This window comes from Diabrotica undecimpunctata, chromosome 2, assembly GCF_040954645.1.
Source record: "Diabrotica undecimpunctata isolate CICGRU chromosome 2, icDiaUnde3, whole genome shotgun sequence".
Classification (NCBI taxonomy): Eukaryota; Metazoa; Arthropoda; class Insecta; order Coleoptera; family Chrysomelidae; genus Diabrotica; species Diabrotica undecimpunctata.
The window spans coordinates 16,418,587-16,446,286 of NC_092804.1; the positions used below are offsets into that span (position 1 = coordinate 16,418,587).

Below are 27,700 nucleotides of genomic sequence, written 5' to 3' on the forward strand. Positions count from 1 at the left end.
CCTTGTATTTATGGAGATAGCTAGCTAGTAGCAAAGAGGGTAAGATCAAAATGAATAATCTCAGCTTTAATTTTATGGTTATGTTCCTGTTTTTTCAATCTTTTTCAAAAATTTGAATCCGAGTTAGATCCTTATGAAACGGAAGAAGATGAAGACTATCGACCAGAAGACGATGATGTACATTCCTCAGAAGAATCTGAACAGTCAGAGTCAAGCAGTGCTAGCAAATCTGCACATGTCATGCCAAGTAAAACAAGAAAACGAAACAGGAATATCGGCGCCTGGAAAAGAAATGAAACAAAGAAGTTAAGAACCGAAGGCAAGCAGTATGTAGGACACAAGAACGTCATCCATCCAAGTAAGCAATTAAGACCTTTTGATCATACATGCAGATTTAAGTGTAACGAAATTATTTCTGAGGTAGACAGACAAGCTCTATTTGATAAATTTTATAAGCTTTCTAGTTACGACTTGCAAACAGCATATTTATCGTCTTGCATAAAAAAGGAGGAAGTTGCTAGGAGGAATCAAGGATCTACAAAACATCGAAATTTTTCTACAAAAATCATGCTAATAAATAAGCGAGTATGTAAAGCATTTTTCCTCCAAACGTTTGATATTAGTAATAGACGGTTTACTACAATATGTGAAAAAACTGATAGATTTGGTATAACAGAGCCTGATAAATGGGGAAAAAATGAAAGTGGTAACAAAGTTTACAAAAATACTCGAGAGACTCTAATTCAGCGTATAAATATGTCCCCTAAATACAAAAGCCACTACTCTCGTAAAGATAACTTAAATACCCGATATCTTTCCCCAGATCTTAAAGTTGCAAAGATGTACTTATTATATACACAATATTGTAACGAAAATAATAAGCCAGTCGTTAAGATGAGTTACCATCGTAATGTTTTTAACAGTGAATTTAATTTGCGATTTCACAAGCCCCACACCGACACCTGCTCAAAGTGCGACAACTTGCAGAATATTGTAAAGAACTCTGGAAACGAAATTAGTATTAAAAATGCTACAGTGTTTTTAGAACTTCATCAAAGAAAGGCGCAAAAGGCATGTAATATGAAAGAACTGGATATTAAAAGCAACAAAACTTCGAAGGATACTGTGGTAATATGTTTCGATCTACAGCAAACGTTGGCCACGCCATTACTTACTACATCAAAGGTGTTTTATCTAAGGCAACTGTGGACGTACAATTTTTGCGTCCATAATTTGCTCACTGGAGCATGTACACATGGGATGAAACTGTGTCTGGCAGTGGTTCACAGGAGATAAGGTCGTGCCTTGTGCATTTTTTCAAATCCCTACCATCACTGTTACTAAAGGAATAGCATACAGCGATTCGTGTGGGAGCCAAAATAAAAACAAAAATATTTGCAAGTTATTTATGTATTTAGTGAAAGCCACCCACATTAAAGAAATACATCACAAATTCCTTGAGCCAGGTCGCACTTATATGGAATGTGACAGGAATTTTGCTTTGATTGAAAAAAACAAAAAAAGAAATCCTCAAGTTTTTATTCCCGACCACTGGAGAAACGTAATCGCAACTTCTTGCAAAAAATTTATAGTTCACAACATGAAAAAGGAAATGTTTTTTTCGTTTGAAGGACTTATAAAAGATCCAAAAAAAGACACAGAAGGAAGACCTCTTAAATTTAGAGATATCGCATACTTTAGATATGCAAAAGACTTTGACTCATTTTTGTTTGAATTTAAACCAGTTTTGAATGATATCTGTACATTCCTAAAATGTTTATGCGAGTCCAACTTATCTGGACGGCCATCGCTTTGTATTAGTGAAACTTTTACGCAACTTCACATAAGTTCAGTGCCAATTAAGCTTGAAAAATGGAAAAATCTGCAAACTCTTTTGGATTATATACCTCCAGTGTACCATGCATTCTATACGAATATGAAACACGAAGGTGCGGCGACAAAAAATAAAAATAAAAAAAAGGATCACACATCAGAAGAAGCAATGGAGCCGGGACCGAGTGCAGTTGATCAAGTTACAGAAGAAAATGAAAACGAAGACGATGTGATCAGTTCTGACTACGAATAATTTTTTGTTTTTGAAAATTTAGTTGTAGATATTTCTATTGTATCTTAATGGTACTTCCAAAAATGTTCTGTTTATTAATAAAATTGATTTGAAACTTTACTTTTTGTATTTATTTACTTTTCCTTGTTTAAACTACATGAAAAAATGTGTTGGTGCAAAAACAGTATAAGTGCATCAAATTCAATTTTTTAACTAAATCCTTTATCAAATATATTATTTTATCAATACAAATATAATTTTTAACCATTTTTTATTAAATTAACGGGTTGTACAGAATTTTAAAAATGCAAATTACTTTGGAAGTCATTTTCTCAAAACTAACTTAGACGTACTTATACCCTTTCTGCTCCAACCCCTTCATAAATTCTTTTGAAACAAGTAAATTAATAGCTGAAGATACGCCACTGGTATAAAGATAGCCTTTAACCAAGGTACATGTCTTATTCAAATACCGCAACGTCACCGAGAATTGAAGATATACAAATTTAAAAAAAAATTTGAATTATTTTGTCATATTGAATCGATTGAAATGCTTAGTTGATAAATTCGATTTTTAACTCAAATAAATAACTCAATATTTGGTTAAATATTTAAATAATATGTTTACTATGTCAATCGGATTGAGTGCTCCAAAACCGTCGAGTGAAAATATTTATTTCATCATAGCGATTCACATTCACATGTTCCTTCATTAACCTTGGTATTTTAAAACGTGCTCGGGGATTGTCAACTGTCAAATTAGCGGTTGTCGTTTGATGGTCATTGCTGTCAAATAGGAAAATCGTGTGTGTGTTGTTTTCGTGTAACGATGTGATGATTATTGATCTACTTTTTGTCTAATTTAACCGGTGGAAATAGAAATGAAAAAGCCCTTACTTTCTAACACAAAGTATGAAAAGGTTCCTTACGATGAAGACTTATTTATATGCAGGGTAAGTTGTCAGAATTTTTTTGTAATATAAGTGATCTTTGTTGTCGTATTGATTAATTTTCGTTTTCTTAAAATATCTATCGATTGTTGCAATTTATCTATTAATTAATTTATTATTATTTCATGGTAGTATATGCCACAAAGTTGGCCAACAAATAAATCATTGATGACATGTTAGATTATTGTTTGTAACATACAATAAGTATTAATGGTTTGAATCAATCAAATTTGGATCCTCGTAGTTTCTTGTTCTTTAATTATTGATAAATTACACTTTAAGCATATTTTTGTATCATATCGATTTACCTGAATATTTGGTAATAATTATTTTTGAAAATTTGATTATTTAATATCTTGTCATTGTTTTTAAGTTTTGAAATTTCTCTCAGAATTACATGTGTTTATTTTTTAATTTTTTAGATTTATTTCAAGATTAGTATAAAATATTAAATCATCTTATAATATTTAATGAACACTGATAACATATAATCTTAACCAGACAAGTATAGTAAACTTATAACTGAATTAAGGAGGTATTAAATGGCATTTTAATTTCTTTAGGTAGGAAAATTAATTTTCAGGACAATAATGTAATGTCCTATCGGATCTACAGAAAAAGTAAAATATGCACTTTAAATCATTAATAAACAATTGATATTAATTAATAATAAAATTTTATAGCAAATGTAATTTTATGTTAAGAATATAAGGATATTTGTTTATATACAATTAAATGCTGTCACTGTTTTAATTAAGAACTATCAATTTCTAATAAGAAAGAATGAGTATTTATTCTATCTTGCCTAATTGGTATTTTTATTATATACCAAAAATATTTTGATATTTTGTAATAATTTTGGTAATTTTATATCTTCATTGATAACAAAAATGGACCATTTATTTTAGTTTTTGTTTCTAGTGTTTCTGCTAAGCAGTAACTAAATTACTATTTCTAAAAATGTACTTTCTGTACAGTTATTTTGCAAATTTTCTTCTAGATTAACTTAATAATCATTTGAGATAAGGTCAGTCTCACTTTTTATTGTATATACTCCTGCTCCTGAGATTCCTAAGAGGAAGATAGGGCTTCCATAGAATTTCTTCAGTGAACTTGATTTCAAGTCATGATTTTCCCTTCATCCAGTGTTGACCTCTCTAAGTTTTCTTAGGTCTGCATATTTCTGTTGACCTTGAAGATTCCAATCCAGTGCTGTCATGGCAATGTGATCTGGGGGTGTACAGAGTGTGTGGCCCAACATGCTCTATTATCTTTGCCTTATTTGCTCCCTTGCTAGAGCATAATATGAGTATAGCATTATAGTCTGCTATGTCTTGGGTCTAAGATATTGAAGGATGGTAACTGAGTACTGCAATAATTTACACTGTTAAAATATTCATAAATAAATACATATTCAGTGATATATCGTTGAATGCTCGAATAAATGAACTTTAATCAAATTTGATTAAAATACATATTCATTAGTTAATATTTTTTTTAGGACTGTGAATACTTTATTTATCATTTTAATTGAAAATAAATTTCAGTGAAAACAGTGAAGTCTGTGTTTATGGAATATACCTATTAAGTTTTGGTTTATTATCATCATCATCATCACTGGCTCGACAACCCTTTTTGGGCCTTGGCCTGTTCTAGGATTCTTCTCCATTCCGATCTGTTTCGTGCTTTTTTTCTCCAGTTTTTTATTTTTAAGGTTGTTATATCATTTTCTATTTGTTCTAAGTATCTCAGTTTCGGTCTTCCTCTTGTTCTTTTTCCTACTGGCATCTGTTTGAATATTTTGTTTGGTATTTCACCTTCTTCCATTCTTTCTACATGTCCTATCCAACGCAGCCGTCCTATTTTGATAAATGTTATAATATCCGGATCCTGGTATATTTTGTATAGTTCAGAGTTGTATCGTCTTCGCCATATTCCGTTTTCTTTTGTGCCCTTATATATGTGTCGCAAGATTTTTCTTTCGAAGGTGGCTAACAACGTTTCCTCTCTTTTAGTAAGTGTCCAGGTTTCTGAGCCATATGTGAGTACCGGTCTTATTAGGGTTTTATATATTTGGCATTTTGTCTTTCTTGCGACGTTATCTGATCTTAGGTGTCTAATTAAGCCATGGTAACATTTATTTGCAATAAATATTCGCCTCTTCACTTCCTCCGTAACGTTATTATCAGACGTGACTAGGGATCCCAAGTATATAAAGTTTTTTACCTCCTCTATGTTGTATTCTCCTATTGTTATATTTTGTGGCTGCCTTATTTCTGCGTTTTTTCTTACCTGCATATATTTTGTTTTGGTCTGATTGATTTTAAGACCACTATTTTGTGCAGCTCGTTCTATTTGGTTGTATGCCTCTATCATTTCTCTTCTTGATCTTGCGATTATGTCAACATCATCTGCAAATGCTAGTATTTGCACGCTTTTATTACTGTTTTATTATTTGGTTTATTATTGTTTTGAGAAAAATCTTTAACTTTTGAAATGGAAAGAGGTATCATGCGACACTCTGTTTTAAGGGGTTTTTAACTCCCTATTCAACAACATGTTTTTTGATTTTTATAATTTTTGTATATTGATACTCAAGAAACAACAATTTTTATATTTAAAGCTAATCCACTACAGGATTATTCTATTAATAATATTACATATGGTATTCATGGTACACTTCCAATTATAAAATTATGTTCACCCCATGATTTAAGGTAAGTTATTTTGGACAACCCTTTTTTGTTGTACCATAGTTTACTAACTAATTACTTTAAAAAACATTTTTGTTGTTGTTTCATTAAGAATTTGACAAAAAATGGTCCCCACCCGATTTCTTAAAAACAAATATTAGCATAGCTTTTATAGATTCTATGTATCAACTGCAGTAGTGTTGTTACTGTTAGTCTTCTAACAATCAAATCAAATGCCTCTAGCCAACTGATTGTATCAGCCTTCACAGTCCAGATCTCAGTGCAATGTAACAAAACTGACCAAATATAACATTTGATTGTTCTTTGGTGTAATTTTAGGTTTAAGTTGACGTTATAGAAGAATCTCTTCATTTTCAGAAACATTTTGCAAGCTGCTTCAATTCTGCACTTGAGCTCTTTACTCAACTCTAGTTGTTCTGTCATGTAGCATCCTAGATATTTAAAGTGTTGTAAAGTTTTGATGATCTATCTGTAGGCAAACATTGTCGTACTGTTGGTGACTAAATATCATAATTTTTTTGTTAGAGATATTCATGTTTAGACCTATTTCTGTTTCTGTCTTGTTAATGCAATCCAACAACTCTTGAAGGCCCTGGAGACTATTGTATAAGATAGCAGTGTCGTCAGTGTATCTTTATTATTAATTAATTCACCATTGATTTTCACTTTAAAGTGTTCAAAGCCTGTTTAAGCAAAAGATTGTATCTGAGTAGATATTGAATACATGCAGGGATATAATGCATCCTTGTCTGATGCCTCTTTCCATGTAACATTCGCCAGCAACTCTAAGGACTGTTTTCTGCTTCCAATATGTTTTCTATGCATAGTTATCTACCATTAATGCCTTTGGTTTTTAATATGTTCAACAGTGTTTCATTGTGTATGCTCTTGTAATCCTTTTCATAATGGATGAAAGCCACATAAATATCGCGGCACTTTTGGAGAAATACGTTTAAGTGAAAAAGTGCCTCACAGGTGTATTTCTAAATTCAATCTGGGTTCCATTTAGGTTTCTCTCACAATGACCTTATATTATTCCAATGCAAAGGAAGATCTTCAATGTGTGGCTGTATTCTTCACATATTGTTGTCTGCTGTTTCTTCAGAATTCTGCAGGCAGGCTGAAGTCTGTAGCTTTTCCTCAGATATTTCACCAGTAGTATTCAGATCATTAAAAATCCAAACTAGCTTGCCTCATCCAGTTGCATTCTTGGTTTTTGCTGATTTTATAGCATGAAGATGATGACTTTAACTGTCTAACCTGTTATAAAATGTCAGGTTCCTCTTGATTTACATTGCCCTGTATGTTTGGCCTATCATCTTGGAAAAAGTTATATAGATACTCTTTTCTTGCATTACCTACCAGAGTATTAGCGTTTTTCTAATTATACAGGCCAGCAACTTCACAAATGTTTTATTTCTCTTTGTTTTCTTCTGTATTCGTCGGCCTTGTCTTTGTATTATCTTCTTTATTCCATGAGGCTTAGTGTTTCTTCAGTTATCCACTTGTATATTTATTTAACATATTTACAGATACAAAAACATAATTTGCATGTAGTGTACATAACCTCACATAGGTGATCTAGATAAACTTGACGACATTGCCAAGTGCAAGATTGCCAAGTATATCCTCAACAGGAGAATCATATAAAAAGTCAAGATACTCAGTAACTGTCCAAGCAGTTTGGGGCCGTGTATTAACATATATAAATTTTGTGTCGTCCCCAATAATAACCCTGAGTAGTAAAACCTAGTCTAGAACAGTCAGGTACCTATGATGAGCAGTCACATTATCGATAAAATAAAATAAACGCATTTATTGCCATAAAATATAACCTTTCACCCAAGATATTTGAACTTAAGGTATAGCCTTTGTGCCGCTTCTGCACCATCTTGTGTTTGAAACCGAATCCTCTTTTGGGTACTGATTGTTTCTGTTCTTAAACTCCTGGATATCTTTTTCTGCAGATACTTAATTCTACGATATAGTACCTACTTTCCTGTGACAATGTTGTCTTGTTTGACCACGTTGTTGGTTGCGACAGTTTAGTTAGTTGGGAAGTTTGTAGGGGGTTTAATTCTACTGCATGCATCTTCACGTGTTTCCAGATTGCATTTCATAATATATAGAAATTATACAGTGATGATGTAACTGTTTAAATAAATGGTAAAGTCGCCAGAGATTTGATCTTTATAAACGAGACGAACAAGCTGCATTTTGCTGTGAATGTACTATCCACAGGTGATAGATCAATAAACGTTGCGCAATTTTTGCTATTTTTTACGATTCTCTAAGATCTATAAAATTTATCACTTCCGTTAACAAGTCGCTGTGGAATTTCTATTTTTAGTGCCTAATCTTCAAAACCTTTAACATGAAATTTCCATTTTGAGTTTTGGCAACAAATATGAGGCATTTAAATATGCCTAAAAAACACTGAATTGACACTTTCTCATTACAAACGATCTCACGTCACGGAAGATGCTTCCACGAAGACGGCATTGGGTGTAATTTGTAGCAATCGAAAAGAAATGCAAATTACGCACCGTACGACTGTACACCTCATCCGAGGCCCCGTAGTCTGAATGAGTACACTCTAAGACTAACCCTTTAACGAGTATCAATTGGATGGCGAGTCTGGTGCCAGCAGCCGCGGTAAATCCAGCTGCAATAGCGTACATTAAAGTTGTTGTGGTTAAAAAGCTCGGAGACAACTGGCGTGTCGTGGGACGTTCTGCCGGTAATTTTTAATTTCTACGTGGGAATCTAAACCTCAAAATAAAATTTTTTTAAAGTAAAATTGTAAAAATTGTAAATTATTTTATGGATTTTAATTAAAAAGAAACTTAAAAAAATTCACAAATAATATTGATTTATTTTACATGTATTAGGATTTAAAAAAGTTTGATGTAAAAAGTTTAGGAGAGAGGGGGGTCTGGCGCATAGAGTTATCGACTTTTTTAAGAGTTTGGTTTGGCGCCTTTTATATGAGCCAGTTCGGCCCTGGGAGTGACATTTTTGTCGCTGACGACTGGACTAAAAAGTTATCAAAAGTCGATTTCTACTGTTTTCGCCCTAGCACATCATAAACATGTTTTGTTTTAACATTCAAACTTTATTTGATACAAACTTGATATATTCTTATCAAAAAGTTTTTAAATACAATAATTATTCAGTCAATCAATATAGTCTGCCATTGAATTAATTTTACTGCTAAATACGTTTGAATTTTTTGATACACGTCATTATTATGTTGACGTAAATGTTTAATCTCGAGCTCGTTATTATTGATATTAACCGCTTCCTACAATATTCTATTGTGATTAAATCGTTGTAGTTCTGTTTGCTCTTAAAATGTTTGGTTTAAAATATGTACGAGGATGGAACAAATGACACATATCGTATTTTCCAGTTTTCTAGGATTCTTCAACTTACGATATAATCGTACAGGAAATCGCCAACATTTTTATATAGTTTTACTAGTGATTTTGCCCGTCACTCCACTCAATTTTTTCCGACTTCCTCCTATTTAAGGCTCCTATTTTAGGACATAAACACAATGATATTTTAGTCTGTTGAACATTTAGATTCATTTTCCGCGAAGTTTGACGAATTTGTATGCACAGTGCAACTTCTTAAACCGCCCATTATTTGTATTGCCAAACCCTGGCTTAAACCCTCAATTCCTGACTCTTCTGTTACTATAAATGGATATACAATATATCGTAAAGACAGAGAAATTCGTGTGGGTGGCGGTGCATGCATTTATTTATCTGATATTATTACCACAATTTTCAAAATTATCATTAAGCCATTAGGTATTCCTGGAATAGATGCAATACACTTATCTGTTATTAAAAATCCTTTTTGCCTTAATTTAGTATGTATATATATATCGTCCATCTGTTACACTACTTGTACACGATAATGTTTTCTTTACAAAACTTAAAGAACCATCATCTCTTGATATTCTTACCATTACTGGAGATTTTAATTTCCCAGAGATCACCTGGCCAACAACTTCATTATCTGACGCCGAAAACGCTCATAATTTTTAAAAGCTTTGTAATAAATTCTAACCTGATACGACTTACCACAGAACCTACTAGATTTAGAATTAATAACCAACATTCTACTTTAGATCTAGTGCTTATTAACGACGAACAGCTGATTTCATTTCTCGAAGCCAATTCTCTTATAGGAAAGTCAGATCATGCAGTTCTAACGGCTCACATCCAGTTCAATCAAATACTACCCCGCAAAAATAATATTGTAACATATGCTACTAGCGACTTTTCTGTTGACACTGAACTACCAAATCGACTGGCATTTATTTTTTGCAGACTTAAGCGACCCCCCATTAATGTGGACCGTATTTCTTGATGCCGTCCCCAATTTAATTTCTACAAATACCACCTTCCGTAAGATTTATAAAAAAAACCTGAAACCCTGGATAAATCCAACACCCAACAGCAATAAAACAAATTAATCAGAAACGACATCTATGGCGGAAGTTTAAACACACCAGGCTTCTCAGTGATTTCCAAAACCACCGCGGATTTTCAAATAACTTACAAACATTTCTAAAAACTCCAAGACAAAATTTGAAGCAAGTGTCATTAAAAGTGGTAACATTAAAAAAAGTCTACAAATACATACGATCCTGCTTGACGTCCAAAGTTTCCATTCCTCTACTTCAAAAACCCAATCAGACTTTATGCTCTTCTGACAAAGAATCTTCCGAAACTATCTCTTTAAAATTTTCACAGGTTTTTACTAAATAATCGAATGATGGTTATCTACCTGCTTTTAACTGTAATCGTGTCGGCGCATCCTTACAGCAAGTTGAATTCACAGTGGATCATGTCAAACAACAGTTAATTAAACTTCGCACAGCTGCTTCACCTAGTTTAGATTGTTTAACACCAAAACTGTTAAAAATATGTGCAGACACGCTTGCAATACCGTTAGCGATAATTATGCAAAATTCTTTTATCCAGAATTCCTTACCCCCTAATTAGTAAAAAACGCAACAAACTCGACCCCAACAATTATCCGATTAGCTTGCTGCCAGTAGTTGGCAAAGTCATGGAAGCCATTATTTCTGAGATGACCAAATTCCTTCTACAGGAACATGTTATTCCAACACAACATGGATTTGTCTCTGATCACTCTACTCTAACCAATCTCCTACATTGTTTTAACGACTGGACGTCATCTCTTCACAAGTTCGCAGCCGGTCGACGTTATTTATCTAGATTTTTCTAAAACCTTTGGCATAACCTACAAAATCTAGAACATTTCGGAGTTCGCGGTACTTTACTTCGTTGGATGGATGATTTCCTGACAGATCGACATTATAAAGTTAGGGTTGGTGAATATTTCTTACAAGACAGATTATATATTAGTGGAAAGTGGAGTACATCAAGGTACTGTCCTTAGACCTCTGCTTTTTACAGTTTATACCAGCGATGTTCCTTATTATGTCTCAAGTAAAATATCGTTCTATGCTACACAAAAATATATGCCAATCCAATCACAAACCAGCTAACCCTTCAAATGGACTTGGACTCTATTTTCACTTACTGTTTAAAGTGGCTACTAGCCTTAAATGCGGAAAACTGAGTAGTGCTTCTAATTGGTAAAAATAACCCACTTATGCCTTATTTTGTTAACGGGCAACCATTAGACTCTGTGTTCTCATGTAACGACCTTTGTGTTATCGTAAAAAGCAGAATAACTTCGTCCGACCATATTACTTTTATTTGTAAACGTGCGAACTCCAGACTATATCTTATTCGGAGGTGTTTTCGAGAATTTCAATGCAATTATTCCGTAAACTTTACACTCTTTACGTAAGACCCATTCTTGAATATGCTGGACCAACGTGATATTCTGATTTAATTCGAGACAAATCTTTGTTGGAAAACTTTCACAGAAAAGCCACTCGAATTCCTTTGGAACCGAGAAGACCTTCTTATGCAGAAAAACTTAGTATGGCTAACCTAACTTCTTTTGAACTTCACTCTACCAAATAGAGTTTTTGAGAGCTGGAATAACCTAAGAGATAACATTGCTCCCTCTACCAACGCATTTAAAAACACTTGACACCTTTATGTTATAGTTAAAATATTGTTTTTCTTCTAAACCAAGAATTGTAATTTTGTAATTTCGTAATTTACTATGGTTTGTTTTTCAACCAGGAGGAGTAAACTAAAAGTTTTTCTAATTACAATAAAAAATGATGGATTGTCATGAAGAAGTTGAAGAAAGAAGTGGGCATTTCATTCTTGAAAACGAAGCTGTCTACTATATGTCGTACAGATGTTTTAACTCTTTCATCGTATGTTGCAAGGATATTAGGACCGCCAATATTTTTAGGACATATTACTGTTCCAGTCTGCTTATAATCCTTAATTGTTCTGTAAATAGTTGAATTCGCAAAACCTACAATTAGCACATTATTATAGTAAGCCTTGATTTTAACAATTTCTTTTCTGCAAAACTAACCTGTTGCCTGTTTTATTTTTGCTACCATGACTGTTATTTTTATTCCAGGATTATCAATTTTTATTTGTTTGTACATGTTTATATTGCATTGTTTTTCATTTGATGATAAATGACCCAAATCTACTCGGCGTTTTTTAGGTGGAGAAGGATAATTACCTTTAGTACTTGGCATTGAATCCATATTGTTCTCTTAATACCACTCATACGTCGCTAAATAGTTTTGAAAAGAACTGTTTTTTATATAAATACAAACGAAAAATCTAAAAATTAAAGGAATAACGCAGAAAATACAAAAAATCGTCGATATAAATTTTGAATTTTAAAATTTCATAAATGTCATTGGTGTCAAAATGTCATAATTTAGTGGAGTAAACTTACCTGCGGTTGGATCAATTACAAACAAGCATTACGGTGCGGTAAATTTGAATTACTCCTCCTGGTTAAAAAACAAACCATAGTAGGTTACTAATTCCCTTGCCCTTGCTTATGTATAATAGTAATATTAATAATAATAATTTATTCAACATCTAACTATATTTTTATGAGTTTTAAATATAATGTTTTACATAGGAGTGGAATTCTCAACAAAACTAAATGTGATAATGTGAAATATGTGAAAATTTATTTTGTGTAGGATATGCCTAGAAAATTTATTGCATTGTTTCCATTTTTATTTTGAATTTATGTTAAAAATTATTGCAATTGTCAGTATTATTAAACAAATTATCAAAACAATACGTACGACTAGACTAGCAATAACAACTATTGAAAAATGTCTTTGAACTAGAAAATTATTCTATAGATGACAATTGTTTAATCATAGTCTAGAAAATAGATAATTTTGTCATTTAAAAGTGTCTCTCTAATATAATAATTTATCATTAGACAAAGATAAAAATAAAAAACAAACATGTAATGTGCTATTTATTCCATGGGGTATTATCAGTTCCGGTTGCACTTCGCAAAAGTTTCATTTAATAATTAAAACTAGAAAGTTGATCTAGTTTGTAAGAATATTCATAGTTGAAGAATTATACACTGATGTACAGTGTGTTTAAAAGGACAGTGTTTGTTATATATATATATATATATATATATATATATATATATATATATATATATATATATACAGTGTGGCGCACCGAAAACGAAACAGGCATTTACTGGCAGATGATTCCTTTTTTAAAAAAACGCTCGGACCCGTCGATTTTGTTTTCGAGGGGGACACAAAATTGGCATAAAATCACTTTAACATTTGCAGCCCCTTAAGCGGGGTGGCATTATCCCTAAAATCTTAAATGAAAAGGGGGGTCGAATGATCCATTATTTGAAAGGTCTTTCAACTCCCTTTATAATGATGTAAAATTCATGTATTCAATTCAGTAGTTTTGGAGATTTATTGATTTAAAGTTTAAAGTAGACTTTAATAGGTACATCAAATTAGTGTGTACTTCTTTCAGAAGAAATTTGAGTAAAAGCATTTTCTTGATAAGTAAATGCTTTTATTTACTACGCCCATGGTTTATTAATAATAAAAATAGCAATTGAAGTGTCCTTTGTGACAAAAAAAGTTGTGTCTTGAAGAAAGATAAGTAGAGAATGCCACGTACTTATTTTAAATAGGAAATAGTACATTAGTTTGCGATTGATTTGACCAATCTTTGTTGTTAAAATATCATTTATTGCTTTATACATAAATTAACCATGGTATATTTCACGGCAGAAAGGGTTGAAATTATTGAAATATTTTTCGGAAATAATCAGTGCGCTAATAGAACAGCACAAATTTTTAATGAGCGACATGAGAACAATAATGTGCACCGAAAATATGTTCTAGAACTTGTAGCTAAATTTCGGGAAACTGGATCAGTCGCCAATAAAAAACGTAATATTGAAAATCCTATAAGGAACGAAGCAACAGAAGTGGGGGTTTTAGGGCAAGTTATTGTAGATCCTACATTAAGTACCCGCAAATTGCAAACTTCGTGTGGTGTTAGTCGACGTACTATCCAACGGATTCTAAAGGCCCATAATTTTCATCCGTATAAAATTCACCTTGTACAAGAACTTAATGAAGACGATTTTGATAAGCGATTAGAATTTTGTGAAGTTATGAGTGAACGAATTACAAACGATGAACAATTTTTATTTAACATTTGCTTTTCCGACTAATGTTCCTTTTTTTTTAAATGGCGAAGTAAATCGTCATAATTGTCGATATTGGTCGGACTCTAATCCCAGAATTTACCATGAGGTACACACACAGCAGCCACAAAAATTAAATGTTTGGACTGGCATTTTTGGCGATCATTTGGTTGGTCCTTTTTTCTTACCTGGAAATTTGACTGGTGAAATGTATTTGGAATTACTGCAAAATGCCATAGATCGTGCGTTAACAGATATAATTGAAAATCAGAATGATGGTCGATACGTTGAGAATATGTTGATGTTCCAACAGGATGGTGCCCCACCACATTACGCATTAAGAGATCGGCATTATTTAGATCAGACCTTTCCAGGTCAATGGATTGGTAGAAGAGGTGCCGTTGAATGGCCCCCAAGATCGCCAGATTTATCACCTTTGGATTTCTTTTTGTGGGGTTACTTAAAAAGCAAAATCTATGCTACTCAGCCAACATCCTTAGAAGATTTACGACAAAGAATTGTGAATGAGTGCCATCAAATTACTCCTCAAATATTGCAAAATGTCCGGCAACGTTTTCAGCAAAATCTTTATTATTGCATGGAAAGTAATGGTGGTCATTTTCAACATTTACTCGGCTGACAGGTCAGTTCATTCTTTATTTTTTAACAACTTTGCTGCTATGTATTGATCTCCTCTTACGATGATGTATTTAAACTTTAAATCAATAAATGTCCAAAACTACTGAATTGAAGTACATGAATTTTACATCATTGTAAAGGGAGTTGAAAGACCTTTTAAATGATGGATCATTCGACCCCCCTTTCCATTTAAGATTTTAGGGATGGTGCCACCCCCGCTTAGGGGGCTGCAAATGTTAATGTGATTTTATGCCAATTTTGTTTCCCCCTCGATAACAAAATCGACGGGTCCAAGCGTTTTTTTTAAAAAGGAATCATCTGCCAGTAAATGCATCTGTTTCGTTTTCGGTGCGCCACCCTGTATATATATATACAGGAGAAAAATTCTTGAGGAGGCTAGGACTCAGGCAGGGTTGTAAAGTTAGAATGATGATGAATTTTTATAAACAATTGCGGTGTGAATTTAAGAAAAAATGATCTCCGGTTCTATGGGCCGTATAAACTTCTTTTTTTTAAGATGTTTTTTCATAACCTTTCAGATGGTGTATTTAAGTAAACAATTAAAAATTAATATACTTTTAGGAATACTCCTAAAAACATGAAAAATTGATACCTCACGAAGAGAATGAAACCAAAAATCCCTTATAAAATTATTGACAAATCACCTGTACAGCTATTTAAAAATGTCCTTTTTTTTCTCAAATGAGATAAATAGAATTGTTTAAAAACTACTCGACACTGTTGCACATTTAGTAGCTACATAAAAACTCACATTGTGAAATGTGTATTAAATATTTTTATTGTTTATATTAATAATTATAAACAATTGACAAAATTGCTTACTTTCGGCTTTAATTTGCAATAACTTTTTTGTTTATAAACATTATTTAATTTTGAAAATATAATTTTAAAGAGCAAGTATTGAAGAAAGTCGTCTGTGAACGTTTTTATCTACAATGCTACAATGCGTAGTTTTTCCCAATATTGAAATGAATGAAAAAAGATACCCACGAAATTTTACGCCTTTTCTACTGACTTTTTTCGGATATTCCAGTTGAAAAATAGCGTCCGGTAATTTTTCAATTTTTACATGCTTCGTTTCCTGAGGTATTAAAATAGTCCTGTATAAAGACTCTTATAGGATTCTGCCTTAACAATGGTGCTATCATGCATTTCAAAATGAAGTATACCTAACAATACATCGATCCTAACTAGGAATCTCCAACAGGTTTAATTTGTTTTTATAACAATCACACTTGTTATCATTTATGTTAATAATATGATTATTAAATTTTTTGTTGTTTTTTTTTGGACAACATTTACGTTTTTGTTTCTGCAGAATTTAATCAAATAAACCCAAGACCCTTGACCAATATGATAATTTGTATGTTTATTAACAATTTACTAATTACAGGAAATCGGTCTATAGAGATAATACCATCCAGTACCCTTCAATTAAATTTTTGACGGTACTACTACTCATCAAATTGTTTGCAATTTGGTAATAAGTCGAATTCTGCTAATCGCCTAATATTTAATGTAGTAGATGTTTCAGATATTACCGTTTTTTCACAAGTGTTATGATAAAAATCAATTGATATCTTTCAAAAAAAAAAACGTAAAAAATCTTATTAAAAAATGATAAAGTTATTCTATACAGTGTAAACCAGAAATGAACTTTACCAACATTAGCGCAACATATTATTAATCTTAAATAAATCCACACATCAAGGATGTCTTTTTTCCCACTAGATACACTCAGATGCAAAAAAAATGCAACGGAGAAAAGTTCAAATTCAAAATATTTCAGTTTTTTTATTTTTAGCTCTATTTTGATGATTTTTGTAGCACACTGTGTAAAACTTTATAAATTTTAATTTAGTATAGTGAGTTTTTTAATACAATTTTGTATTTAACTTATTATACGGGTTTAATCGAAAGGTGGTTTTTTATCCTAACTTTGAAACATCCTGTGGAATAATTCCGTTAGCAGATTTTCGTAAAACCTTGTTTTTCGGTTGCAACAATGTCTTCTAAGTATTATGTTTTTTGTTTCATGTGAAAATATAGATTGGTTCATTTTTAGGAGCGAAATGACTTTGCCACCCACATTTTACGACTTTTCCTAATATTACCATTACCTTTTTTATTAATTTGCAACACGACGATGCCAGCTTTGGTGACTGATATCGAAGGAATGTCATATCGACATCCCAGAAGCACTGTATTTAAATAAGGATTAAAAGCAACGATATAATGTTGGTTTTAATGAACAATGATAACAATAAAAAAACAACTTAAATGTAACTTAACCTAAGTACGCAAATAATAAAGAAAAACTACTAAAAAATAACTTAATACTTTGTATTGCCTCCCATAACCTCTATAACTGCCTGTACACGTCGGCTCATGCTGTCTATGAGGTTGCGAATATCATCTTACTGGATGTTTTGCCATTCCTCTTCTAAAGCCAAGCGAAGTTCGTTAATTGAGGCTGGTGCGACTTCGCGACCTCTAATATTTCTACCAAGCATGTCCGAAACGTGCTCGGTTGGGTTCAAATCTGGCGAACACGCTGGCCAGTTCATTTTATTAATACCAACTTCCTCTAAATATTGCGTGACACACATTACAGAGTGGGGTCGTGCAGTATCTTGCATTGATAGAAAATCGTCGCCGATATATTGAGAAAAGGGTATACGTGATTCGCTAAAATGTCCTCAATATACCGGTGTGCAGTCAACGAACCCTCAATAAATACCAATTCAGTGTGCGCCTCTCGGGATATTCCTGCCCATACCATCACCGAACCCCCTCTATCGCTAACGCGTGGACTGAAAGCGCACTCCGCAAATCTCTCTCCAGTTCGACCTCGACGCCCTACTAGTTGTCTCCCATCTGATGAGTGAAGACAGTATCTCGACTCATCCGTAAAAAGAACATTTCTCCATTGTCCTAAATTCCAATGTAAATGTTCCCTGAAAAATTGTAGCCGTGGAAGTAATTTGTGCCTAGTTGCTGGTCTGCAACTTTGCAAACCAAATTTATGTAATCTTCGACGAATTGTAAATACACTTACATTATTGCCTCGAACCTCTTGAAGCTGATTTCTTGTTTGCACCGCTGTTAAATGACGATCCCGCAAAGCGTTGACTCATATAAAACGATCATCTAAAGCGGTAGTTTTGCGCTTCCTGTCACTTCCCGCTTTACGCTTTACGCTAGGAGCGATCCTAAAGTCCTAAATTGTGGGTGGCAACTTCATTTGGCTCTAAAAAATGAACCAAGGCAAATTTTGACATGAAACAGAAAAACCACAATGCTTATGAGACATGGTTGCAACCAAAAAAGAGGTTTTACGAAAATTCGTAAACGGAATTATTCCACAGGATGTTTCAAAGTTAGGATAATAAAAACCACGTTTTAATTAACCCCGTACAATAAGTTAAATATAAAATGTTATAAAAAAAATGACTGTACCAAATTAAAATTTATAAATTTATACAGTGTGCTAAAAATTATCAAAATAGGGCTAAAAATAAAAAAAATTGAAATACTTTGAATTTGACCAAAATTTTCTCCTTTGCGTTTTTTTTTGCATCTGGGTGTACATCAATTTTAATTGAATTTTAAACGGAGGTATATTTTTTAATGCTTTATTCTTCAGCAATAAATATATTTTAACTTCTATATATGATTTCTCTTTGACTAAATAATCAAATAAAAGTTAAAAAGTAATTGTTTAAAAAATGTTTCTAATAATATATTCTTGGCTAGCATGAAGATCCATCTTGGCTAGCATGAGAATCCAGATGAGTGAGAGATCTATCATACACGCCCAATAAAATGTATGCCTGACGATTGTGCTGGTATTGTTTTTCGGTTCTTTACTGTTATCTTTGTGAGTTGTACTTTATTTTCTATGAAGAAAGAAGATCTCAATAAGAATCTCAATAGTCAGTAAAACAGTTTTTATTTCTTGGAATTTAATATAAACGAATGTTACATTTGCAATATACAGTTGTGGTAATCTGAAAACTGCATATAGCACGCATAATAAGTACGAAAAGAACGGCATGAGGTTGTTCTGCTAACAGAGGAAGACGGCAGTCCAGCTCACATTGCACGGAAGGTGTTAGATTTTTTAAACATTACGTTTCCAGATAGAGCTATTAGTACAAATGGTGCCATAAAAATGCCACCTCGCTCTCTTGATCTTGCACCTTTGGACTTTTTCGTATGGAGTTAGGTGAAGCAACAAATTTATTGACATATGCATGAAAGTGCCGGAAATTTAGACGAATTACGTCAAAAAATCATTCAGGCCTTCCAAAATTTTAAAGAACTGTATACACTAGTGGCCAAAATTCTGGAAACTTTACAAAAATTATCGTTTTTTTAGCAAGACTCGTCTCATGATCATGATTTATATAGTTTACCATTACAATTACATTTTTATTTTATTGTTTTATATTCCTGCATAATATTCTATGTATTCCTCACATTTTTTTTTGTTGACATCATTATTTAATAAAATATGGAACCAGATTCAAGCGAAACGCCGAAAATCCGAGATTTGTGAATGGCAACATTGGCAATACTGTATTGCGTCAGGGTTTTGCTAGTCAGTCAACAACCCAACTGGAAGAGGTTAGGTGGCCTTTGGTAGAGTTTTGTGCGGCTTCCAGTGTTTATTAGTCACATCAGGTAGTTGTTACTAAGGTGATATTGTTTAATTGTCGGAGAGGAATTCATCAGCGTCGATTCAACGAAAATGGCAACCAGAAACCCAAAACGTGTTGACTGGTCGCCAGGAAAGAGAGCCAAAACAATTATCTTTCGAGAAGAAGGTTACACTTATCAAGAAATAGCAAACAAATTTTGTGGTGGCGCCACAAAATCAGGTGTAATGAAAGTTTGCAAACGTGGAACGACAAAATCAGCAAAAAGATCTGGCAGAAAACCCAAAGTTAGTCACTACGATGTGCGTAGAATATGCCAACTTTCTTTAGAGGATCATCGCAGATCCGCAAAAGATATTAACGGTATTGTCAAATCAACTGGATTACAAATATCGGACCGCACTTTTAGAAGAAAGTTGTGTGAAAATGGATTGCGAGCACGAATTCCTAGAAAGAAGCCGTTCCTAAACAAAAAAACAGAGGCAAAAACGCATTGATTGGGCTTTGGCACACAGAAGGTGGACAGAAGAACAATGGAGTAAAGTAATTTAGAGTGATGAAACCAAAATCTCGATCTTTGGGAGTGACGGAGTGAAGTTTGTTCGCCGCCGACCGGGAGAAGACCTTTTGTCCCAGTGTACTACGGTCACTATGAAGCATCCTGTGAGTGTCATGGTATGGGCTTGCATGACCACTAATGGAGTTGGACGTTTAGCAGTAATAGAGGGCAATATTAATGCAAAAAAATATCAGGAAGAGATACTGCAAGCCAAACTGCTACCGACTATCAGATATTTGTTCGAAGGGGATGCTCAACAATGCATCTTCCAGCAGGATGGAGCGCCTTGTCATACGGCTAAGACTTCCATGGAATGGTTGAGAAATCATGATGTTACTGTTCTACCTTGGCCTGGAAATAGTCCCGATCTAAATCCAATAGAAAATTTATGGTCAAGGCTGAAAGTCTTGGTATCACGCCGAAACCCAAGCAACAAGAGAGAACTGATAGAAGCCATTATTCAAAACTGGTTTAGAGTTATTACACCAGAAGATTTGGCTCGTCTCGTCAACTCCATGCCTCGCAGAAAGATTATCCTACCAAATACTAATTTTGTTGATAATAATCATTGTACCATTTTTTTTAAATATATCTACTAATAGCTAACGGCTGTTGTTTTATTCATTTTTAAATTTTTAGAGGATTTTCCCCCTTAAAATACATGTTAAATATCAAGCAGAAGCATAAAACGATGTAATAAAATTATAGATAAACTTATAAATAACATAAGTCTTGTGAAAAAGAGAAATGCTGATAACAAAACTAAAATTTTTGAAAAGTTTCCAGAATTTTGGCCACTAGTGTAGTGTTATTATAAAAAAATATTAATAATTCAGTAACAAACATAACATTTCATTAACCCACATAGTAATAACGCGCTATAAGAAGTACTCACTTCTGTCGGCACTCCTCAAGTGCCACGCGCCGTTTTTTATTAATTTTTTTGGTCCGTTAATTTTATCCAGAAGTTTATATAATTTAATCGCCTGTATGTACCCTTTGGGATTGTACTCGTAACATAAGCCTACCCCGAGCAGCTAAAGGGTTTTTATTCCCAGACTAAATTGTCAATATATGGCCAATAACAACACACCCTGTAGTGCACTTAATTTAATGAAAAAAACAAGCAAAAACATGAATTGAGCGAACTCCCATGAAAACAATAAAGGATCCATTATCTCGATTGGTTCATTGATTGCTGAACTGTTAAATTACGTTGTTGTATAATCTACTGGAAAATATTAAAATTGCAAAAAGTGGCCGTGACTGTTTAGTTGTTCATTATTATTGCAAAAATTAAAAGTGCATTTTACTAAAGTACACTGAGAATAAGAGATTTAATCAATCGTAATGGACTATTTGTCGCCTAATCTTCTGTTTGAATTCTCTGGATATTTCGGGGGTTTTTAGAAACCAACATTTGGTTTTTTCCTCGTTTACTAATTCACTTGCCGCGTCCACAAGCCTTGTAAAACACCACACCATGTCTCACACTTCTGCTGACCATAATTATGTCGTCGACGAATGCGAAAGTTTACGTCGATCTATTAAAAATAGTTCCATTCATTCTAATATTTAATTGTCTGATTGCCTTTATATTCGGCAATATTAAAGTGGAGTCACGCCAGCGCGTCCCCCTGTCTTAGACCATTATTATTGTCAAAGAACGTAAAGTTTTCTCCTTCAATTCTAACGCATGAGCTTACGTTTTGCATTGTTAGTTGGGTCAACTTAACTAACTTAGGTGGGATCCCAAAGTATATCATTGCATTATATAATGCAGTTCTTTTCACACTGTCATAGACGGCTTTGAAGTCGCCGAAGAGACGGTGTGTATCTATGTTATATTCTAGTGACTTTTCTAGAATCTGCCTATGTGCTTGAATTTGATGTGTAGCTGACTTTCCAGCAGTAAATCCGCATTGACATTGACCAACAATATCCTTTGTAAAATATTTAAGTCTTTCAAACAATACATTGCCGAAGATTTTATACGCAGATGCTAACAGAGTAATGCCTCTATAGTTCTTACACTCCAGTTGATCACCCTTTTTATGCAACGGACATATTATTCCCTTTAGCCACTCTTCTGGTACCAATTCATTCTGCCATATAAGTACTATTAGTTTATGGATTGCTGCAAAAAGTTGATCACCTCGTTTTTTATATATTTCTGAACAGATTTCATCGATTCCTGGGGCTTTATTGTCTTTGAGTTTTAGGATGGCATTTGACACTTCTTCTCTTGTTGGGTCTTCACTGTGTAGTTGACGCTGTAGATTTTGTTGATTTTCTATATTTTTGTAGCTTCCTTCAATATCGTTTATATTTATCGTTTTAGATGTTCGCTGAAATGTTGTGCACATATGTTAAGAACTGAGTTTTTATCATGTAGAATTTCACCGTTAGTGTCTTTACAAATTTTTGATCGTGGTTTAAATTCTCGACGGCTAGTATTTAAGGATTTGTAGTATTTCGTTGTTTCATGTTTGTTGAATAAACTTTGTATCTCACTGAGAGTGTTCTGTTCGTATTCCCTCTTCTTACGTCGATGGATACGTTTTTCCTCTTTTCTAAGACGTCTATACTCTTCTTTTTTTCTCCGTGTACAACCTGCGTCAGTGGTTTTTTGATATGCTGCGTTCTTTCTATTTGTGGCCATTTCGCACTCATGATCAAACCAATGATTTCTTTTTTCTGACTTGGTTTTGCCCAATATTTCAACGGATTTCTGTAACACAATATCTATATTTGCCCATAGTCGGTTAATATCTTCTTCTTCTTCTAAGTTTTTTGTCCTTGTTTGGTCTTCTATTTGCTGTCTGTATACATTTGCAATGTAGGGATCTTTTAGTTTATTAATGTCGATTTTTTCTCTCCTTCTCCTCATCTCCTTTTTTAAATTGGATATTCTCTCTTTAAATCGTGCTTTAACTAGATAATGATCACTATCTATGTTTGCTCCTCTAAAAGACCTAACATCTAACTTATTAGATGTCTTGCATCGATGATTATATGATCTATTTGGTTAATCGTTTCATTATAAGGAGATTTCCAAGTTCCCTTCTGTATATCTCTATGGGGAAATCGTGTCCCAGCTATTACCTTGTTCTTAGACATCGCAAAGTTTATGATTCTGAGACCGTTATCATTAGAGTCTACTTGTAGGCTCTCTTTTCCGATGGTAGGCGAAAATATATTCTCTCTTTCGACTTTGGCATTAAAGTCTCCTGCTATTATTTTGATGTCATTCTTTGGGCACTCATCGTACTCTCGGTCTAGTGCCTCATAGAACATGTGTTTTTCATTATCCTCTTTTTCTTCCGTTGGAGCATGAATGCTAATAATGCTAATATTAGCGAACTTCCCTTTAAGTCTTATTCGACATATCCTATGATCAATAGCTTAGAAATCGATTTTCTGCTTCATTTCCCATGTAAAATCCCAAAGAAAATGCTAAGGTTCATTCTGCTCATTTTTTAGCGTTTTGTGGTGGGGGTAAAATAGTTCGTCGGATCGTGACGTATGATACATCATTGGAAAGGGAGGGGGTAGCGAATATGTTGAGACAGAAAAAACACACATTGCGGCATTGCTTAGAGGGTATTACATCATATCTCCTTTCTTATTGGTCCGATTGGAGCCAGTTTATAGATGGCATGTACAGAGAAGTTTAAAAAAGTTATAACCCGTTAAAGTGATCGTACTCGTAAAATACCGCCACGTTAAAGTGGAGGAAAGTATCCATTAGAATGGAACTTCAATAAATAAATTGGTAAAATTGGAAAAATTTGCGATATCTCGCCTTCTATGTCACGCAGAACATTCATTTTTTTCAACTATGGTAGCTCGAGAAAATAATAAGAACCTGTGTACTCGTCCCGGAAATATCGGAAATCCCAGAAAAATAAATAAATACATTTTTTCCATAAAAATGTTATTGAATTTTACTATTATTTTGTAAGAATATTTAAATTTTAGTAATTATTCTATAATATTTATATAAATATATAATATTAATTATAAATAAATACTCCAAATGTACTTATTTAAATAATAAAAGGATCTACACTCTTCGAATAAATGGTTTTAAAATAAATTTTGAAATGACTCTTTTTGTACTTTACAAGAAAAATAATAATAATAAATATTATATATTAATATAAATAACATACATTAATCAATAAAATTTAAATATTTCTTACGAAATAATAGTAAAATTAAACTTTTTTATGGAAAATTTATAGTCAATATTATAGACGATGTAACAAACATTACACATATAGCGACCAGACAGTGAAAGTATACATTTCATTCATTTTAGAAGTTCTGGATCTAATTATAAAGCCGTTTATTTTTGTCTACTTCGGTATTTTCTTGCGGGAGAGAGAAAAGTGAAGTTACCTATACAGTAGGTACTCATAAATTGTTTTATGTTTATTTTCCTGTTAACATCTGTAATGGAATCTGAATTTAAACTGGAAATAAGTATGTATGCACATGCACACCAAGTATGAACACCCTCGTTGGTATTATTAATCGCTTTTTTATACATTTTCTTTTTTAGTTTTAATTTTGTTGAGATTCTAAATTATCCATAAAAAAGATCTACGTGACAAAGTTAAACGTCTACTCAAACTCTTCTTCGTCTTTAAGTGCCTTCTTCGATCGGAGGTTGGATAATCATCATCACTATCTTTACTCTATCTACTGCTGCTCTGAAGAGTTCTATAGAACTGCCTTTAAACCTGTCCCTTAAATTCTTCAACCATGACACTCTCCTTCTTCCTATACTCCTTCCTCCTCTTATCTTTCCCTGTATTTTCAGCCTTAGCAGTTCATACCGCTGTCCCCTCATTACGTGTCCCAGATATTGTAACTTTCTTATTTTTATTGTTTTTATTATTTCGCATTCTTTGCCCATTTCTCGCAATAATTCCGTGTTATATAGTGTACCGTGTATAGTTTTCTTCTGTGTCCATGCTATTCCAAGCATCCTCCTGTAACACCACATTTCAAAGAACTGTAACTTATTTATGTGTTCTTGCTTTAATGTCCAGCTGTTAAGTCCATATTGCAGTATTGAAAACACGTAGCATCTCAGTGCTCTTTCAGTTCTAATCTAAGGTCCTTGTTGCAGAGAATTGTTTTCATTTTTACAAACGCATTTCTTGCTATTTCTATCCTGGCTCTTGTTTCGGTTGTTTAATCATTATTGTCTGAAATCCAGGTTCCTAGATATTTGTATTTATCAACCCTTTCTATCGGTACATTTCCCAAATGTATGTTTGTTGGTATATTTGTTTTCTTTGTTATTATCATGTATTTGGTCTTTTTTATATTCATTTTTAGTCCATATTTTTCACAGAAACTGTTTGTTTTGTTTAGCAGTAATTGGAGTTGTTCAGCAGAGCTTGCCATAATCACGGTGTCATCTGCATATCTTATGTTGTTAATAGATCTTCCGTTAATTATTATTTCTTTACTTTGAGATAGTAATGCTTCTTCAAAAATGGCTTCACTATATACATTAAATAGTAATGGGGACATAATACATCCCTACCTAACTCCTTTCCTTATTTCAATTTCTGGACTGGGTTCGTTATCTATTACGATTTGTGCTCTTTGATTCCAGTAGAGGTTTGTTATTATTCGTCCCTATAAGTCCCTATGGTCTATGTTTTTTGTCTTTAGAATTTGGACTATTTTTTCATGTCTTTCTTTGTCAAATGTTTTTTCAAAATCAACGTAACAAACATATGTGTGAATGTTGCATCTAAAATATTTCTTCTTTTTCAAGTATGGATTTTATTTTCAAAGTTGACAATTTTTCAGCGCTGATCGAATTTTTGGAATTGCTTGTATGTTGCGAGTGCTAAGTATTGAACTACTTCGTCAACTTTTTTGACGAATAACCAAAGGCGGACGTTAGAATCTTTATTAATTAAATGCTAAACTACAATTTTAGTAGAAAAGACAGCTAAGATTTGATTTCACGTATAGTGCATCTACAATTCGCTTATATGTATTTCATCCTATTTAGGACTCATCAGAGCGCCTCAGTAGGAAGCTCTAGGGCTCTGATGAGTCCTAAATAGAACGAAATATGTATAAGCAAATTGTAGAAGCACTCTACGTGAAATCAAATCTTAACTGTCTTTTCTATATCTTTATCTACTCGTATTTTCGGTATTAGAAGCTAGTTCATCAAAGGTTCCTACTTAGATGAAACGATATGATGTGGTATGCATTTTTAGATTCCCCATGTCGATTTATTTTATCATATGTTTGCTTTAAATATCGTAGAAGGCACAGATTTAAATGAGAATCTGAATTTTGATTCCGAACATGTAGTAGAAATCTTCGAATTTTTACTTTTTACTTAAACCCAAACGCAATTAGTATGATTGAATAGGTATTTTCAATACCTTTCAATCGGGATATCACTTGCCATAAGGTCCCATTCAAAATTATCGGTCATAGTGGCTCGCCTACGCCCGTTTGTTTCCTCACACCTCTCAATACCTCCTGTCTGTTGGTTCTTAACGTGTATTTTTCACTAATAACACATCATGTAATAAAAGTGAGGCACCATGGCTGTCGTACATATGTAATAAATTGTTTCACGATATAGAAAATAATTATTTTCAGTATTTGATTTATATTCTGCAAATAATTTCCATTTTGGTTTATCTTATGTCGAATTTTTGCAACTGTTCTGCTTTCGTAGTCTTGTCTTCTCTGGCTAGACTTTTGAACTCGTTAATGTATAAATTAAATGAATCACGGCTGATATAAGTTTACTTTGTATTTTGTTTTTGCAAACATCCACAACCTTATTTTCGGCTATATAAATACCTGTCTTGTATTGTCAACAATCTGTATGCACGATGTCCTCAACTTTTCAATAACAATGAAATTGTGTTTCGGTTCTGAAGGCACAAATGCAGAATGTAAATCGGTAAGCGTAATTGTTTACAATTTTTCCGTTTATTATTACTAGATGTTTACTTTTATACTTGTTATTTAATTACGTTAGCGATGTTTAAACTTTTTGTATTCTTAGTATTGTTGTATTATTCAAATATTAGAATAGCTTGTTTTTAAATTTTAAATCTATTTTTTACGTTTTATACGCTGTAGATAGAACATTTGATATTATTTCATTAATTATACAGGTCGGCGATGGAAAGTTTTCAAATAAACAGCTGGATCTGACAAATTTTTGAATATTAATACGAAAAAAAAGTTATATTCAATAGTTTCGAAAAAGACATTCAGACAAAAATTTGATATGTGAGAATGTGAGGGAGCAAAGTGAAGACAAAAGTGGATATATGTAATACATGTAACGTTCTTAGAATGAAGAATCGAATGCAGCAGCAGCTCGTAAACTAGCCCAGTGTACTCGATGCACTCGCTCCATTAGCTGCTTG

The 27,700-nt window shown here is 33.1% G+C and overlaps 1 protein-coding gene across 3 annotated transcripts in view; it reads left to right on the top strand.

Annotated features, from left to right (window-relative positions):
* Positions 1 to 27,700, top strand: part of SPoCk (secretory pathway calcium atpase) — a 101,242-nt gene that overhangs the window by 693 nt on the left and 72,849 nt on the right. For 2 of the 3 annotated variants that reach the window (XR_011950037.1, XM_072522349.1), the window contains exon 1: positions 2,814 to 3,018. The exons of the other annotated variant lie outside the window; for it this stretch is intronic. Coding sequence is in view for 1 of the 2 variants with exons in the window: in XM_072522349.1 (XP_072378450.1) it covers positions 2,947 to 3,018 (72 nt within the window). In the remaining variant the exon portion in view is untranslated. Of the gene's footprint in view, positions 1 to 2,813; positions 3,019 to 27,700 lie in introns of those variants that run through there. 3 annotated transcript variants of the gene reach the window in all.